The sequence below is a fragment of the Gekko japonicus genome, unplaced genomic scaffold (assembly GCF_001447785.1).
Source record: "Gekko japonicus isolate JY-2015 unplaced genomic scaffold, Gekko_japonicus_V1.1 scaffold1219, whole genome shotgun sequence".
NCBI classification, from domain to species: domain Eukaryota; kingdom Metazoa; phylum Chordata; class Lepidosauria; order Squamata; family Gekkonidae; genus Gekko; species Gekko japonicus.
In genome coordinates this window covers 323,335-343,273 of record NW_015177048.1, presented here as the reverse complement: position 1 = coordinate 343,273, position 19,939 = coordinate 323,335, and the positions used below count along the sequence as shown (strand labels likewise).

The 19,939-nt window shown below is 39.6% G+C and overlaps 1 protein-coding gene across 1 annotated transcript in view; it reads left to right on the top strand.

Moving 5' to 3' along the window:
• CACHD1 (cache domain containing 1) overlaps nucleotides 1-19,939 on the top strand; it is a 249,341-nt gene that overhangs the window by 217,726 nt on the left and 11,676 nt on the right. The window contains exons 14-22 of the mRNA XM_015428092.1: nucleotides 3,875-4,017; nucleotides 5,142-5,323; nucleotides 6,554-6,664; nucleotides 11,566-11,688; nucleotides 13,518-13,617; nucleotides 13,700-13,816; nucleotides 17,019-17,179; nucleotides 18,731-18,817; nucleotides 19,005-19,121. Of these exons, the coding sequence (XP_015283578.1) occupies nucleotides 3,875-4,017; nucleotides 5,142-5,323; nucleotides 6,554-6,664; nucleotides 11,566-11,688; nucleotides 13,518-13,617; nucleotides 13,700-13,816; nucleotides 17,019-17,179; nucleotides 18,731-18,817; nucleotides 19,005-19,121 (1,141 nt within the window). The remainder of the gene's footprint in view (nucleotides 1-3,874; nucleotides 4,018-5,141; nucleotides 5,324-6,553; nucleotides 6,665-11,565; nucleotides 11,689-13,517; nucleotides 13,618-13,699; nucleotides 13,817-17,018; nucleotides 17,180-18,730; nucleotides 18,818-19,004; nucleotides 19,122-19,939) is intronic.

The window sequence follows — 19,939 nt, the reverse complement described above, 5'->3', positions numbered from 1 at the left end:
CGCCGCCTCGGGGAGATCGAGGGGTGGGGGGGTGGAGGAGACGGGGCTCTTCTCCCCCCCCCGCGAGTATCGCGGGTCCCCCTCTTGTAACAAACTAAAATTGTTGTAATTCCCCTTTGAGTACAGGCAGGTGACAAATGTTTTAAAAATAAGTCAACTAGTTACCACAGTCTCAACTAGTCAAGGAGTACTAACTTCATTTTATCCTCCTTCATTTTATCCTCACAACCTTGGGAGATAGATTAGGCTAAGTGGGCACTCAGACCTTGGTCTCCCATCACCTAGTCCAACACTCTAACCAGGGCGCCAACCAATTCCGAAGCGTGTGGAATGTTCTAGAGAAGTGACACCACCATTCGGCTTTTATATATAAGGGAGATGGTGGAGAAATCCTAACTCCCCAGTCTCCCCTGGGGTGAGGGGTTATGAGGGGTGGGGAATTATATGAGAGTTCAAAAAGTCCTGTCACTGTCCTCATCCAAAGGTCCAGTGGAACATCTCTGCCTTGCATGCCCTGCAGAAAGGTAACAGCTCCCTCAGGGCACAGGCGTCTTCCAGCAGAGCATTCCACCAGGCAGCCCTGGCCCTGGTTGAAGACAGTCGGGCTTCTCTGGGCCGGGGACCACTAGCAAGTTCTTATTTCGTGAGCATAGTGCTCTTCCAGGGGCATACTGGGAGAGGCAGTCCCGAAGGTACGTAGGTCCCTGACCACTAAGGGCCTTAAAAGTCAAAAACAAAAGCTTGAACCTGATCCAGTTCTCCACTGGAAGCCAATGTAGATCATGCAGCACTGGTTGGATATGTGCTGTTTGGGGGGTCCCGTGGGGACCTGGCACGGCTGCATTTTGGACCAGCTGGAGCTTCCGGGTCAGGCGTAAGGGCAGGCCCACATAGAGGAAATTACAGTAATCCAACCTGGAAGTGACCATTACATGGATTACCGTGGCTAGGTCGGGGCGAGACAGGTAAGGAGCTAAATGGGGGGGGGAGGACCAACGAAAAAGGCCATTTCTGCTGAGGTCTAATGCTGAACATTTTACACTGGAAAGTGCTTGAGAGGAGTGGTAGAGCTCCTCACCTTCTGTTTCACTGTCTGAGAACCCCAGATACCCTCTGTTTTCACTAGAGTTGCCAGTCTCACTCTAGGATGCTGCTTATCTCCTCCCCAGTACTATTTCAAAACAGTAAATCAAAAGAAAACACTAGACAAAAGTTTACTTAACCCAGAACAACTTTGTATAAGTAATCCTAACTCTTGATTAGTAGTAACAGTATTAACAGTTATCCCTTAATAATAATATACAAAAAGGAGATTTTAGTAACAGTCAGCTGTTGTATGTTAATGGGAATAGGGAAGAAAATCAAAGACATATAATCAATCAAATATAAAATAGTCAGAGATCAATAAATACAAAACAGGTGATATTTGGATGGTTTTGCATTGCATGGATTTGCATTATCTTTGTAATCTGCAAACTGGAACCAAATACCCATCTGACTTCCATTTACCTGGCCTGATTTATCGTTGAAGATAGTTTAAGACGAGTAGCTGTGTTAGTTAGTAGAAGAGCTAATTTGAATTCCAGTAATGCCTTACAGATATCCGATGAAGGGAGCTTTGACTCTTGAAAGCTTATGCCCCAAAAATCTTGTTGGTCTGTTAATGTGCTGCTGGACTAGAATCTGATTTATCTCTGATGACTTTGGTACTGCTGTTTTGGATTCCTAATAGAGCAAATGTAGTTGTCTCATCTCTGACCTTTACTCCTTCTTTAGTGTGCTCTTTTTTTAAAAAAAACCCTGGTCTTTATGTGAGCCTTCAGACATGAACCAGGAAGCGCTGTGGTTCAGTGGTATGGATAGTTGGGATTGTCTGCCTCAGCAAACCAAATAACCTGGTGAAGTAAACAGACCCCAAAATGAGCATATAGTTGCATAATCTAGTTTTCTGTAAATAAAATATGTTGGGTATGAGCAGTGTTATTACACTTGCTTTCAAAGCTGAGCTTGATTTTCCTAGCTGTCAAATAAATCATTACCAATGACATGAAAACACTGAAGTTCTTGCCAGTCATGCTGTATCCTGTTGACTTTGGAATTATGCAGATTTTATTCCCAGCTATAAATATTTAATACCATCAATCCCTGAAAGAAGTCAGAAGTTAGAACTCTGGTGAGAATATACTTTGAAATATTTTTAATTGGTGGGTTCATAGACTATAAAAACTGTATAAAACTTAAGCCTTCAGTGTCACATTTTTCATTGTTTTTTTTAAAAAAATCTGTATATATCTGTTAAAATCAGGTGCATTCATTTTAGTAGCATAGATTATGCTGCAATATGAATTTAAACCTATAGAAAAAAATAACAATTATTATTAAGCAGAAGGTTTCAACAATGTATTTTGACAGTTTAATTCCAGTTTCAATTCTTTGAATAAACAGTTTCTCATTTTCTTCTGTTTTGGCTCTTAAAAATGGCTGTGATCCCTTGTTCTCAAAATGGCCTTGGAATAGCACCAGACCTTTATGAGTCAAGGCAGAGAGAGAGAGAGAGAGAGTCTATATACACACTCACACAAACACACATATATATACACACACAAACACACATTATATACACATTATTTCCCACACAGACACATACATATGTATGTGAGAAAATAATGCTGTGTATTTGTGGTGTTTCAAAGATATAGAAGAAATGTTGCTTAGTTTGGAAATGTCCCCAATTTGTTCTGTTCTTCAGTCCTTCCATCCCTTTGTCTAGCCAGCAATATTGACTACAGCATGTTCACTGGATGGTTAACTTTGTCAAGCCAGTTTGGTGTAGTGGTTAGGAGTGCGGACTCTAATCTGGGAGAACCGGGTTTGACTCCCTACTCCTCCACTTGCACCTGGCTGGATGACCTTGGGCAAGCCATAGTTCTGGCACAGCTGTTCTTGAAAAAGAGCAGTTTCTGTCAAGAGCTCTCTCAGCCCCACCTACCTCACAGGGTGTCTGTTGCGGGGAGGAGAAGGGAAAGGAGTTTGTAAGCTGCTTTGAGACTCCTTTGGGTAGTGAAGGGCGGGGTATAAATCCAATCCCTTCTCTTCTTCTCTTCTTCATGCAACAGTCTCTGTCTATGCCTGCTACATTTTTCAGCTAGTATTTGCTGGATGACATACAGCTGCATCAGCCCATGGCAAAGCAGACATGAGAAGCTATTGATACACCTTCTGATATGCCACACTAAACATTATTTTTATAGCACTGGGCCACAAGCTGTATTCAAGCTGAGTCCTCACAGCTGCCACGCCATGAACTGACTCACCTAGAACTCTGTATGGGCTGTGGGGAAACTGCCACAGGGTGAAATGGTTACATGAGAAGTTTCTGCAATTTATGTTGTTTAAATCCCTCATTCAAAGCTGTAAGAGTAGGTCTTTATTTATTTATTTAGGAAATTTCTGTGCAGCCTCTCCGGAGAACCTGCTTGAGGTGGTTTACAAAGTAAAAGATAATTACAAATCTAAGAACGATTACAGTCATTAACAGTTAACAGCTTCTACCCATCTTCTTATTTTCAGAAGCTCTTTCTTATGGTATCTTTGACCATAACAGGTGTTTCACTTTTACATTTCAAGCCCTTCCTTATGGAAGGGGGGGTGTTTTTCTACTGTTGTTACAATGGTACCCCCTGGTGGCCATATGGACAACAACATTAGAGTTGAGACAGTGGCTACTTAGGGTTTCTTCTTGCATTTTCACATTATTTTTAATTGCCCTACTGTGTCATTTGTAACGTCTCGATGACTGGGTTATGATACGGCTGAGTTAGGTGACATTCTCTGGTAGTAGAGCTTTATTATGTGTTGTTTGTTTGTTTTTTAGAAAGTCCTACTGTAATGCTGTCTGCAGGTAGTTTCTCTTCTCCTTATGAACATCTGAGCCAGCCTGAGACCAAGAGGATGGTGGAGCACTACACAGCATATCTTAGTGACAACACACGTCTCATTGCCAATCCTGGGCTGAAAGTATGTTGCTTTAAATGGGCTGCCTCTGTCTCATTTTTTGATTTCATCATTCTTGTTGTCATGATAATCTTATTTAGAACATGTGCCTTTTGGCTGGCCTTCTTGTTTTCTTGCTATGTTAAATAGCTGCTGTTGTTAAACTGAGTAAGGGGGATGTAATGTATTGAAATGATTACATGAAGCACCTCATAGGACTCCCATGTTAAGCTTCGAGCCAGACCAGGGCTCCTCTGAGCGAACTTCCTATTGGTCGCTTCGTAACAGCGACCAATCAGAACGATACCATTCCCGAGGAGGGAAAGACTCCCATTGGTCTTTATTCTAGCAATCTCATTGGTTGTTATTTGTAAATAGGCGTGGCTACATTAGCCCGGTTATGTTTAAAAGGAGCATAAGCTCCCACTGTTTTCTGTTCTGGTTTCTTACTGAGTTAGTGCTTGTTCGTTACTCCAATAAAGCTGAATCACTTGCTGAATCACTGTACGAGTCCTTTGTTAGCGCGATCTAACAGGGGAATGTTTTGTTTTTACTTTTCCCCCACTGCCATGAATACTTCATGCCCATTTTACATGGCAGCACAAGGAATGAGTGAATGAGGCACATGTGAAGTAGGACTAATTCCCTCAGGCTAGAAAGAAAAATGTTAACTAAATTTATTTTAAAAATTCTTAGCCAGTAGTGTTCCGAAGCACATTTCCGAAAACAGTGCATAAAAATTATGCTGAAGAGCAGTCTGCGAATCCTCAGGTAACATAAACAGCAGCTTTCCTTTAGAAAGAAAGATTTCTCAGATCACATGAATATGAACAATATGAAAATCAGACTAGTGTTATAGGCACCAAGAACAGACAATACTAGTGTTCATATGTAGAGACATAAAAAACAAAACTGTGGACAGTGTTTAGATTTGGCCAGCCTAAAGCATAATGAAGTATGAATGTTTCATTAGTTTAAGAGATTTTCATTTCTTGAAATTTGCTAGATCTATCTGGTGTGAGAAAATTTTAAAGAAGTAATTGGGTTTAGATTATCTCTGATGGGTCTTTAGGAAACCCTGCAAGCAGCTTATTATCTTTTCAAGCAAGTCTTAAAGGCATCCTGCTAGTTCTGTCTTTGTTTTGCAGTTCTCTGTCAGAAATGAAGTAATGGCTACCAGTCACGTCACAGATGAATGGATGACACAAATGGAAATGAGTAGCTTGAACAGTTACATTGTCCGCCGTTACATAGCAACGCCCAATGGGGTGCTCAGAATTTATCCTGGTTCCCTCATGGACAAAGCATTTGATCCCACTAGGAGACAATGGTGAGTTTTAGGATCCCATTATGAAAGGTTTAAGAAAACCTTGGAGTTGGATTATATTTCACAAGGATTTGTAGAAAGTCTTCATTGACTTAACAGACAGATGAAATATATCCAAGTGAAACACACACACACACACATTTAGTGTTTAAATTTGTGCTAGAAATTGTATGGGATTTTACTTTTTAAAAGATAGCTTCTGCTTCTTGTATTTCTATGAAACAATGATTAATGGAAAACATCTACATATGGCCCCTAAAATCCATGTTCCTTGTAAAATCCCTTCAGAGCTTATCTCATTTGGTTCTCATTATGAATTTCACATTCTCGTGACAGTCCTGCCTCTCATGATATCAGGCAGCAGTTTTCCCATTCTGTAGATTCCTTATGCTGTAATTTCAAGTAAGAATATGCTAATTTAGCGGTAGTCTATTAATTATGCACAAGCATGATTTTAGAAAATGTTTTGTATACACTGCAAATGGGATAATAAATGCATGAGGGAACTCTTGAATGTGTTCCATTCCATATGCTCTTTTCAAATAAGTCAGCCAGTAAATCAAGCCAGAAACAAGTGACTATAACCAAATGCAGGATTTCCCCCCTCAAGCTACTCATGCTGTCAGTCACTTGTGTCAATTCTACAAGCACACTGATTCCTCCTCTTCTTGCAGAGAGCAGGAGCAATGAACTAACCATTCCTTAGCTCTCCCTTTGCTCCACAGTTCAAATATTTGCATATTTCCTGTAAAAACTCCCATCTTAAGAGGCTTGCTGCAGTAACCCTGTTTTAATTAGATGAGTGTTCACATAATACACCTTACAATAATAATGAAAAACCACCGGGATCTATCCCTGCAGCAGCAAGAAACATCATATGAGAGCAAAGCCACAGATACTGTTTAATTAAATCTTTCTGCGCATAAGTACCCCATACATTGCATTTATATCAGGGGGAAATCTATAATGTGATATATCCATTCTCAATTAAATCACAGTAATATTATTTATTATTGATTTATGGTAAACCTAGAAACTAAATCTCAAAACATGTGTGTTAAAAGGAGCATATTACCCTAAGGGCATGACAGTTAAACTCACTTGGCATATGGTTAGCATGTGCTCAAGTAATTTTCCACGTTCCAGATGTTTTTCAAATACTGTGTATTATTCACTTTTTCTATGTAAATTATTTTATTACCTCTTAAAGATGTTGATTGTGCTTTGTATTAGGTATCTCCATGCTTTAGCAAATCCAGGACTGATTACTTTCACTGGGCCTTACTTAGATGTTGGGGGAGCTGGCTATGTGGTTACCATCAGCCATACAGTTCATTCTTCAAGGTAACTTTGTTTTGGGTCATGACTTGTACTCTGCAGTTAAAATTACACTTTTCTGAAGAGAAAGTTCCTCACGAAACCAAAAAAAAGTCAGAAAGATATTTTATAGTACATGGTATCTGCAAATATGGATAATTAGAATTTAGGTAGTTCGTTAACAACGCTCATCATGTTTGTTTATCAAATCTTTAAGAAGAGATTATTGAAATTATCTTTATTTATTTGGCATATTTAAAGAGACTGTTAGGTCCTCTTGGAAAGAAAAATAATATCCAGTTTTTCACATAAAGAAATGGAGGGACATGAGAGACATCACCATAACTTGATACGATATAGTATAAGTTTACTGTTGACTGGCACTTTCAGTATGCAGTTTTGTGTTCTTGTTCTCAGAGCAAATAAGGGGCATGCATGCTGCTGAGAGAGGGACACTATGTGGCCAGAGTTCCATACTGTAACCCACATAATTTGGATGAATCATGTAGACCCTTACCAGGTCTTTATCATAGACAATCAAGAAGGTGTGACACTGGTATTAATCTCCACAAATGGTCTGCCCAGCACATGTAATTGCAGGTATACTGATGCAGTGTGGATTCCTGACCACATGACATCACAACCATGCCTCAGTGGTCCATCTGGATGCGAGTTACGGTCTTCAGAAGGTTTTGCCAAATGTCACTTCTTACAAACAATGACAGACATTTTGGGAGAATTCTATATCAATCTCACTCGATATAAATATTGGTGGGCAGAATGGATCAGGTACTAGATAACTGAAGAAATAGATGTTCTTCCCCCCACCAACTCTGTTTTTAAAATATGCCAACATAGGCTCTCGGAGGCTGTTTTACAGGGCTTTGATGTGTCAGTTGCTAAGGCAACAATATGTAGTCTTGAGCTGTAGAGCAAAATAGGGGTATCGGCAGACCTCCACATATGGGCAAGATGTTATCATTTATTCACTGCGGTTCTTGCAACTTGTGCATCTTTTAAGTTTTTTAACACATACCAAATATCCATAAAGGCCAGTTTCTGTCTCATTTTAGATTACCATAGCTATGCCCAGCTAAGGCTTGTTGACCATAGCCTTTTATTTATCTTTGTTTAGGGATTGTTGATGATGATGAAAATTCTAGTTGTTAATTTTTTAAAAAAAAATTATCCTTGCTGGAACTAAAAAAGAGAGCTGGGAATCGAGAATAACTGAGATTGTTTTAGGAGAATGACAGTGTGCACAAGAACACTGACAATACGGAATATGAGTGGAAAGGCATACTGAATTAATCAGGGACATTATGCATGATGTTTTCCCAGCTTGTTTATCATTTGCTGTTCCTAGTCTGCAGTTCTCTTGTGGGGATGCTGTATTCTGCCAACTTTTAGATGGTCAGAAGCCCAGGCAGAACTTCCCTTGTCAGACCACTAGGAGGCAAATCTTAAAGAAAGATGGTTTTCTGCTCTGGAATTGGGAGCACCCGCTACCAATTGATCCCATATAGAGGGTTATCACAGCATAGTAAATAATGCAGTGAATACAGACCAAGTGAGATGAAACTGACTGCTGATCAGGCCAGTAGCCAGGATTTTTTTGTTCAGGGGGCATTTAAATTTTTAAGCAGGCAGTTAAACGGAATTAAATTGCCTGGGTAGCATCCCATGTCTTTGGGGGGGGGGCAGACTTGGTTGAAGAAATGTAACAACTGCGGGGGAGACACTTCTGGTGTGCTTGTTTGTTTGCCCTGCCAATTGTTCCCCCCCACCACCGCTTAACTTTTCCCCAAACTCAGCTCCGCTCCAAGCCTGTTTCTAGTCCTTCCTTTTACTTTTCCTTGGGGAAAGGGAGGGAGTTTCAAAGCAGCCCAGCACCAAAGCTGCCCTGCAGCTTTCTTGTCCACGTCAGGCTTGTCTCCTCATCAGGAAGGAGAAGGGAGGGGAGAGTGAGCGTTCAGGGTCAGGCACAGGAATGGGGGAGAAAGGAGATGGAGTCATTCAGGAACCAGCTAATTCAGCTGCTGACAATCACTGGCTGGCTGGAAAATGCGGTGCAGGACTGCCCCCCCCTTTCCTCCCAGCTCAGGTGACCCAGGTAGCGACTGCAATACAGAGTGAGTCACGCCACTGACCCCACCCTCCTCCCATGGGGAGGAGCATCCCATCTGAAGAGAAGAAGGCAGTGCAGGGAGGACCAGGTGTGGTGCACTGTGGCTAAAATTATTCTAAGTTTGAGGAAAGAGTTTTGTGGGGTGTGGCTGGTAATTAAGGGGGCATGCCCCCAAGATGCCCCACAGTGGCTACGGGCCTGCTGCTGATAGCAGCTCTCTTGTTTTTCTTTTCCCCACTGAATAAGCTTTTAGATGGATCTGTTGTCTCCACAGCCCCTAGACTTTTTGCATACCATGCTTCCCATCCCCATTGGAGTCTGTGCATGGTGATTTATTAAAGTGTGTGTGTGGGGGGGGATGAATAACATAACAGTTCTAACATGGCTTGTTTGCAAAGTTGAAAAACATTGATTGTGCTTTAAACAGATCGTTATTCTACTAAAAGTAGGCCAGGAAACTGTAGTGTGTGTCTATTACATTTTTCTTCAACACATTTTCAAAGAGTTTTATGGTTGGATGTACGTGGTCCCCTTCCACCATGTATATTCATTCTGTTTTGTATGAAACCACTGTGGATATAAATTCAGTATCCTGAGTATTCTTTTTATAGAAGATATACAGTCTTCTACTTAACACAGAGATAAAGAAGTCACAGGCAGGTTGGTCACTTTTTTTTTTTTTTAGGTTGGTCACTTTTAGACAAAGGTTTTCCATTGATGGCAGGCAGCTTTTCTCCATGATAATTTTTCTGTGCGATTTAATTTTTAATTTTAAAAACTGCATAGTTTGCATTTTTTAGGATTGGGCAATTTGGTACATGGTGTTACTGCAGATATATACTAGCTTGCTATAATGAAATCCAAATACTTCATTGTGCTACAAAATAAAAATGTGCAGTGTTTGTTGTATCCCAGCATTTATTCTACCTTTTGTCATTTTTGTTACACCAGACTTTTTATTATATGAGAAAAGATAAACTTTTCAGAAAAAAATTAATTTATCTACAAACAAGTTAAACTGGAATGCTTGAATGTAAACTGATTTCAGGATTAAAGCCATGTTTTTCTGTCTTAGGTAGTGGTTCATGCTGTGTCCACACTGATTTTAAAAACCAGTGTTTTGGAATAAGAATTAAAAGAAAAATACAATAGGAAAAAAATGACCTTTCAGCATCTTGGAAATTTAGCATCTTTACAGGGAATTCATATTCCCTTTCTCATGATGGGAGGATAAGTGAAAAGCTGTGAAGAATTTTAATAAGCAGAAGGTCTGAAGGCCACACAGTTCCCCAGAAGCTGAAAGGAATACGATCCTTTCAACAGTATCTATCCACAGAAGGCAGAAACATTTCTGTAACTGGTATAGCGCTTCAGGGGGACCTGCAGGGTCTCATGAGCAAGGGATTTATTTTATTTTGTTTTGTTTACAGTTTGGAAAAGGGTTTGAAAGCTCAACTGACATTGCTATATTTTAATGAAGCCCTGCTTTTAAAAATGATGATTATCTGCCATGTGTCCTTCTCACTACCACATAATGGTTCTGGCTGTATTTTCATATAGAGATTTTCTTTCAGACTAGCAAACAACAATTTTTAGTTTTTAAAAAGGAAACACTGTGAACAATTGATGTTTGACTTTTCATGTATCTCGATACTATGCAATGAGTATAAAATGCTCAAAAGGGAATTCCTCCAGGAAAAAACACCAGTTTTTTATTTAACTGCTAAGGAATGCAAGACAAATTGCAGCACACATTTTGAAAGTTACTGCCTTGCTCTTCCTGGACTTAGTGACCAAATGCATGCCAACGTTACGACACTTTGGCACAGCCCGCTGTCATGTGAGGGCTCCCTTAAGTTAGCTTCTCTTGGCTCAGCTTCCTACCGGTAACTGCCTAGCAGTAACAGACATTTAGGAAAATACTCATGACTATGGTTTTTGCAACCCAAACAGTATGGAAAGTCCCATTAAATGCATTCCGATTTAGTTGGTTTTTGTAGTTAGGTTTCTGTGTTTTGTTGATCAGGTTCCCAAATGTACAGTTCAATGGACAGATAGCAATTTCATTTAAGACCATGTCAGGACTAGCCTAGCCATAGAGACAAATTAGGCATCTACTTGGAATGGCAACATTCCAGATATGCCTACCTTGGTTATCCCAATATCTGCTCCCCGCACTTTGCAATGTAGCCACTTTTTAAGTGTTCTCTTATAGGTGAAATGAATTATCATTTATATTAGAAATGGTGCCTCAAAATCTGGGATAGTGTTTAGTTCAGGTCCTGACTTTCCTATCTTTGGTGATACTTCCTGAAGTAATTGGAACAAAATGAGTAAAAATAAAGGCATTCCCCTTTGTCTCACACCCATTCAACACATTCAGTGCTTCCTCACCTTAATGCAGCAATTGTTTATTTTACCCATTGAATCTCACTAGCATTGCATACTGAGATAATAGCCAAATGAAAGAAATTTAGCAGCCAGAGCTACCAGCTCTAGAGTTTTCAATTGAGTTACTTTCATTAGTCACTTTTCCGCTTACATCCCGTCTTTTCTAGCCAGTTGATATTTTTAGACTTTGTGGTGGGAATTCAGCCGAGATGAGAAAATATCTGAGCAGTTCCTCCTGGTGAGAGCGTAAGGTTAATTGGTTATTATTGATGAGCTTGGGGGGAAAGGATGGTTACTTACCAAGGCTAAATATATAGTCTGCTGTTGCACATGATCCTTCTGTGGGCACCAGAAAATATGAATGGCTTTTGATATTTTCTTGATATCATGTCCTTCTTTATTCTTATAGTTTACAAATGTCTTCAGGCCATTCTGTTGCTGTGATGGGCATTGATTTTACTCTAAGGTATTTCTACAAGGTACTAATGGACCTGTTACCAGTTTGTAACCAGGATGGAGGCAATAAACTAAGGTAATCTTTTGTGTGTGGGTTGTGTTTTTGCTTTGATGTCCTGTTTAAGAATTCTGTTCCTTGTTCCTTAAAGACTCTCTTTTGGAGCTTAATTAATTGAATTGCAATTTAAATTCATTTTCCTTGTTACTTCTGTTGGGGAATTGGAAATGAGAAATACATTTATGGAATATTTGTGAAATTTGACATTCAATTACAGAAGAACAGCCCTTTGAGTATATAGTAGCAGTGAGATACAGTGCAGTGGAATTTTTTTCTGGCAACAGATAGTTGTCAGATGTACAAAATGCAATGAAGTGTTGTTAGGTAGGAACATAAAGTCTGAAAACCAAGCCTACAGTGCAAGAAGTTTTAAAAAGTCACACCTTGAATACTGGAACATATAATTTTTAGTCAGGACTCAGGAAACAAGGAATTGTGTTGACATTCACTCAGTCCTTTTATGGTTAAAGGTTTGGAATCACAGTAAACCAGTAAATATGCACTGCTACAAAGTTAGAGGAAACAGTGATGATAGCAGTAGAGTGAATGAGACTGTGGCATCTTATGTCTTGTTCATGCACATATTTTGCTGTGCAGCTAGTTTATGTTTCACTAGTGGATAATGGACTCTAGAATCAGCTCTGGCAATCACAGACTTGAAACTAGTTCTGCAGTTCCTTCTTGGTTCCCACAGAAAAGGAACAGCATGTTATAATCGTTAGAATATCAGACTAGGATCTGGAAAACCTAGGTTCAAATCCCCGCTCTGCCATGGGTGCTTGCTAGGTGAACTTTGGCCAGTCACATATTCCCAGTCTAACCTGCCTCGCCAGGTTGCTGTGAGAATAAAATGGAGGAGAGGCAGACGAAGTAAGCCACTTTGGGTTCTAATTGGGGAGAAAGGTGAGGTATAAAAGCAGTATATTAAAATTAATAGTTGCTAGTTCAGTTCTGTAAATAAGCTCAAAGTCAGGGTTTCTATAAACCCTGTTTCTTCCCTCTGCAGCCACAGATTGTCTTAAACATTGTGCCATTATAGACCCTTTCCATATAGGGCCAGTTTAATGTGTCTTTTCCAGGAAGAACAGCTGACTCTAACTATCTAAGAGGCAATGGACAGAAGTAGAAGAATCAGAAGGACTTACCAGTTTTAAGGCTCAGAAATGGTCCCTGATGTACAATGGGCTGAGTCCGCAACTTAAGGAATGATGAGATGACATTGAAACGGTCAGAGTAACTGCAGAAGCAGGAAATTAAAATGCCTGGCACAGAAGCTGCACTGAGGGAGAATTAGGTACTGGGCATTTTGTAGCTTCTGCATCAGAATAGTTTAGATCCTTTGAAAAAGTTTTTAAAAATAGAATATCATACATAATCTACCTAACAGAATTGCTAAGGAATAGAGACCATAGAATCTCCGTATATTAGCACAAGTCTGTTCTTCTTTTCATCCAGGCAACTCAAATCAGTGTATTTGGTTCTCCCCTTCTCCATTTTATTATCACAACAAGCTTGTGAGGTAGGTTAAGCTAAAAGAGAATCACTGGCCCAAGGTCTCCCAGTATGCTGTTATAACCAAGTGTGGATTTGAACTTTGCTAGACAGTACTAAACAATTATTATAGACACTCAGGTTTTCATGTTCAGCCATGCAGGACTAGAAACCGAGATTTTCCAAATACTGAATTTGGCACTCAGTGCACACTCTGGAGGACAGGAGGGCCTGGCATGATGTAGTCCATGGGGTTGTGAAGAGTCGGACTCGACTGTGCGACTGAACAACTACAAGCACAGCCTTAACTTGTACATTTATACAGATATTCTCACCTGGTACCATGTTCTTTGCAGGTGCTTTATTATGGAAGACAGAGGATATCTTGTGGCACACCCAACACTTATTGATCCCAAAGGCCATGCTCCAGTGGAACAGCAGCATATTACACACAAGGTAGGTTTGAGTCATGATGTAGCTTGGTGCTAATGTTTTGTGAGAACAGGCAAAACTTAAAATTCTTACCTTTTATTTTCAGGAACCTCTGGTAGCAAATGATATTCTGAACCACCCAAACTTTGTGAAGAAAAACCTTTGTAACAGTTTTAGTGACAGAACAGTCCAGAGGTTTTATAAGTTTAATACCAGCCTCACGGTATGTTTTTTAAACATTTATTTTCTTATAGTTGGATGCATAAATATGAGGAAATAGCATAAATTGATTAAGTGCTTTGCATGTAGTACAGGACAGTTCACTAATAAATGGTCATCCAGTAGACTGAATGAAATCCCCATGCTGCCCAAGGTGATCTAAGGGAAGCGATTATATTTCAATCACAGTCCACCATCTATAAAATGGGATTATAATGATATATTTTGCATAGCTGTTCATGTAGATGATAAATAAAGCTGAAGCACTGTGCATATTGGAAGCTTTGTGTTTAATATTAAGGAAAGGAAATCAGAAAATGAAAGAGAACAGGGAAGAAGGAGTTTTAAACAATGAACAAGATGTAAACTGGAAAAATAAATAGATTAGTATTTTAGATATATTTTACAATAATTTGGGATAAACCTTTTTGTAATGAAAGCCCCCCCCCCCCCCCAATGCAACAGACCTAAAAAGAAATTTCATTGTTTGGTTTAACTTCTGTAGCAATTACTTTTCAAATGTGATGGGACCACCTTGGATATGTTTAGTGGATTTGAATAACTAATTAGGAGCTGAACACAGTTTTAACATGCATTGAATCATTTGTGATATTTGGGAAAAGATGGTTGCAAAAATCAACAGGTTAAAAATACCTTCATGTTATGGTTATATAAACAGGCTTTGAAAACTCAGATTTAGAACTGTGGATTCTGTTTTCATCTCTTATTTCTCTTTGTGCAAGGGGTCAAGGAAATCCCAACTTCCAAAGGGTCGAGAGATAGTATTGTCAGACCTCTGCTAGAACATTGAGAGTCACGGCTGACATGTCTTCCTAAACAATATGGTATCAGTGACTAGCTGCCCATTAGCTAGATTTTAATGACTTCATGTTTTTTTATTGTAAGCTGCCTCGAGCAAGACTCTGAAGAGTTGGCATAGAAATATTCTAAATAAATAAATGATACATGAATTGTGCCTGCCTCCCACCCTTAATGTATGTCAGTTTTAACCATAGCTAAACTTAATCCTATGAAATTCCTAATCCGACATCTGAAACCATAAGTACCCTTGATTTCCAATGTATTTCACGGTGTACTTGCAATGAATTTGTATCTCATTGCTCTCTGCATTCCTGAGATTCTAAACCAGAGCACCTATTGTTCTCACCATGGGGATGGTGACAAAAATAGAATTCCCATGATAGCTTCCCCAGTGCACATATTGTTGTGAATCTCTGTGGCCTCCATTCTACATTCAGCAGCCATAGAGACTCTGTGCTTGATTATGGATATCTATGTAGTAAGGCATTCAAAATGTTACTGATGAGAAGTGGACAACAAGCTGTAGAGATGACATTCTGGTAGCATCTCCATAAGAAGTGTATTCTGACTTTGTGACTTGGTGCCACTGCGTATATATTTAACTTAAATGGAGCATTAGAAAGTCAGACCCTTTAATTATATGAGAGCTTCCCCCTGTACTTTCAAGTCACTTCAGCTTCCTGTTTATTTCTTCATTGTATTCACAACCAAAAGTGAAGTAAATTATGTTAACACTTCGAATAAATGATATTTCTGCTTGCTTGTTGTTTTCCTTTTCCACTTTTTGAGGAAGAACTACACAATAAGCATCACTAATGCAGCATTATTCATTACATCACAGGTTTCTTATCCAGGCAGTAGGTGATACAACACCCTGAAGTTTTTGTTTTACTACTGGCCAGAATTGTTGCTAGCAAATTTAGTAATAGACAGCCAAGTGATACGTATCTTCTATACCTATGCCACCATTTATCTTTATAGTATAGTATCTTATATCCAGTTGCTTTACAGAGTGTCACTCAGAGCAATTCCGTCCATGTGTAATGACATAGCACCCATAGGGTGAAGTGGAATGGTTGCTTCTTGGCCTGGAAACCTGTGTTAGAATCATGGCTGCCATAGGCTTTTGCTGGCCGCTGCTGACATACTAGGTTAATTAGTGTGAGCCCCCCTCACACACACTTATGAGATCAGCATCAGCCTGTCACGGCTCAGGTGGGGTGTCACCTGACGCTGCCACCACTCTGGATTTAGGTTCCCTTGAGAAGGCCCAGAGCACCCTCCCAAGACCTTCTGACCTCCCTTTTGGCCGAATAACAGGCGTGAGGACCAGGCAGAGTGAACAATGAAAATAATTTATTTTATAGGAGGTCAAACAACAAGGTGCAGAATAATAACAGTAAGTGGGTGAAAAGAAAAGAAATCAAATGCCCTAACGCATCTAAATATATACTGTCCCTAGCTCACTATTCCAAGTGACACTAGACTACTCACCCTGCCCTCAGGATGAGGTCTTCCTGCAGCAGCCTTCCTTCTGGCTCTGCCCTCTGGAAGAAAGAACAGCTTCTGCTCTGGCACCAGCCCTTTTGTTCCCCAGCCCTCTTCTTCCCTATTGGTCAATTTTAGCTCTAAAACCTCTCAGGGGCTTCTGGAATTTGTAGGCCCAGCCTCATCTACCCTGGGCCTAGTAGGCCTCTGGTGGCATAGCCCAGATCATGACACAGCATAATAGTGTATTCCCATCCCTACTTTGCAGTTATTTCCCCCACTACAGGGGTTCTGTGAGTCCAGCCCTAGCTGCCTCAGAGCCATAAGAAAACTCAGAGCAGAAGCTAAACTTGGTGGGACTGATTCAGGCAGCTTCTAGAATCATGGGCCATCCAGATAGCACATAATTTGCCTCCCCTTGTGTACTTTCTCCACTTTCCCCCTGTGTTATATAAGGAGTTTTGAAGCCATTTATTAACCTTTTACAAAGATAGCTACTGTGTTTAAATAATGTGCTTTATTGGAATCTGATGAGGAGAGAGGGAAGGGAAAATTGGCTATGCAATTAAATATGGATCCTTTTTCAATGTATTTGCTAATAATTGATATAAAAAGTCGGGCATATGGGGAACCATTAATATACTTTCTCTATGGCCCCAAAATCTTAGGAATGCCTGTATCTGTATGTTTATTTGCTTCTCTACCAGATTAGTTTAGATCAGATTAATCATAACCCTAGTAATGAGAGCAACAGAGTATATGTAACCCATCAAGGCTATACGGCTCATTTTGCATTGGTAAATTTTATTTCAAATTATGGTTTAGGAGTGAAGGATATCAGCTCACCAGGAAACATGTTCCCTGCCACATGTCTGACGTGTCTTGCTTTCCCCTAGGGTGATCTGACAAATCTTGTGCATGGCAGCCATTGTTCTAAATACAAGCTGACAAGAATACCTGGAACCAATGCCTTTGTTGGAATAGTAAATGAAACCTGTGACTCACTTGCCTTCTGCGCCTGTAGTATGGTAGATCGGCTCTGTCTGAACTGTCATCGGTAAGAGACATTGAAGTGCAGCGTGATGAGGGGATTGTTCTTAATGTAGAACAGAGGGCTCAGCACTACCTTGGCATTCGATAATAATCATTCTTTTTTACAGTATCTGACATACGGGCATATTTTAGCTCCTGTTTATATAAAACTCTTGCAGCCATCTTAGGTGCCTTGTACTGTTTTTCCAAATATCCTATTCTATTTTTAATAGAGTTTTATTAGTTTATATATAGAAAGTGGGGAAGGGAAAAGAAGGGGGGGGTAAAAAGAGTACAGAGTTGTATAAAAAATTCCAAATTAGCATTCTGCATGCAAAACCTCTCCTAAAAGTTTCACAACTATTATAATCATCTTTCTTATTGTTCTTCATTTAGTCTTAGTTTCTTAGTACTTATGTTTTAACCAGTCATAAAACGGCCTCCATGGTTCCATAAATTCTTCTTCCATTTTTCCTTTTAGTATATTTGTCAATCTGTCAATTTCAGCACATTCCATAATCTTCGTTATCAACTCATTAAGCGTTGGGATTTTCAATGTCATCCATGTCATTGTGAATAAGATTCTGGCTGCTGTTATAACATGTAAAATAAAATATCTATGGTTCTTACTCTATTTTTGGAGGCATATCAAAACATAATTAGAAAAATTCCCAGCTGCTTGGTTATGGTGGCTGCTAAAAGTTTGACCACTAGCTCCTGGCATATTTTTTCCTTTCTTTCCAGAACAGCAGCAACAATTCCCTCAATGTTCATTCAGATTCCAATGAGATCCCTTATGCTTTTCTTTTCTTTCTGTGCATGAAGCTGTCTGAGCACAGAAGAGCCATATTACAGTCACGTTGACTGTACAGCTTTTAAGGGAGAAGGTCTCTAGTTAGGCAACCCTGCCCAGTTAATAGTCACTGAATCCTGTGTCCAAGTTCTACTTCATCCTGGATTGGCTCAGCTGTGGGAGGAAGTTCACCAAAATGCCACAGGAACTGGAGACCCATCTCTCAGCCAGCAGTGGAGCCATGTTTCATTTGCAGTAAAGGACCTAGAAATTTGCCCTTCAGTTGTTGTATCAGCAAATGTCTTTAGTTGCCAGACACTCTTCCCTAGCCCTGGAGCTTTGAGTACTCGCACATTTTCAGGAGTATTCTTCGGAATGCACGCTGTTTATGTGAAATAATGTAGCTGGCAAATTTAGTTCAATTTAAATCAATAGAATTATGTCTTCAGAATGAAATACCTCATATCCCTTAGTTTTGGTGGAATTAGGCTTTTCATTTTAAATCTGTCATCTTGTGTAAAATACTGTAAGTCTTTGATGAGCAGTTTTTGCTCCAGGCATACTTGAAGCTAGAGGAGAATATCATTGGCAATAAATTCAACATTAACAACACTGGTCCAGAAGAATTTAGGGGGGTTAAAAGTGGGGTGAAATGTCTCAGCTACCATAAAATTGTTTCATAGCCTGGCATAAGATATGCGAGGATTATTAACTATAATGGTGTAATTTGGAAAAATTCTAGGATTTCTAATACCACATTTTTCCACCCTTTCCCTCCTGAAGAATGGAACAGAATGAATGTGAATGTCCTTGTGAGTGCCCTCTGGAGGTCAATGAATGTACTGGCAATCTTACCAACGCAGAAAGCAGGTAAATTGGACATGCACGATAATAATGATTTTGCACTGAAACTCACAACATTTGTGCTTGGATTATTCCTCCCCCCCCCCCAATGTTGTTATATTTGCAACATTCATTATGTTTTAATATAATGTCAGCTTTTTAATTTTTTTTCAAAGCACTTATTTGATAACTTCTTTGCCTATCCAAAACATAGGAATCCTAGTTGTGAAGTCCACCAGGAACCAATGACATTCACTGCAGTTGATCTCAGTCTACAAGATGCTCTTCCTCAGTGCATTAATACTCGGTGTAATCAGAGAATGGAAAGCGGGTAAATTCTGTGATTTATCATTTTAAAATATTTCAGCATGAAAGCAACCCAAGACTGAATTCACATGTTATGAACAAACCACAGTTTGGGATGAGAACAGGCTTCATATCTTTAGGGTCATACATTCCTTCCCTCATCTCATGCACTGTTCTGAGATTAAAACTGCAGTTTCTGTGATTTCTTATTTAGGGTTTTAATCAGTTGTGATTTGTTTTTCACTCCAATATGATTCTAACAAGAATTTGTGCCCAACCAGCTACATATTGTTAAAGTGCCCATTTTTGGAATTACAACAAATTGCCTAAACAAGAACATTTTCAGCCTTGGTGTACTGCACAAGGAGGGAAGGGAGGGGAGTGACTTGAAAAGCCCAAGGATTTCAGGCTCATTCTTTTCACACACAAAAGTATTTTGTGTGTTGAGTCTGAATAGAACCATTGTCCATTGATAATATTGACCTAATATTTAAAAAGTTGTAGTGTGGAAATAATAGGTCTTAAATTTCGTAATGGGTTTTGGTAGATAAAACAATCACTATTCTTGAAAAACATGTAATATAGGGATGAGATGTGAGACTTTCTTGTATAAATTCAATTTACTAAAGTTATGTGGCAGCTCTTCAGTTATAGGGACAGGTTTTCATAAAGCTGAATTGGCTGTAGCAGGTTAGATTAACTTCACAATGTTCTGCGCATCATCTTTGGGGATAAACAGGAACATCATGAAATGCCTGGTGGCTAGGGCCATGGTCCAAATGTAGCCCCCAGTGTTCCTCCCAGTGCTCAAAATGCAACAAATAGTGTTAGTTGCAGTGTCGT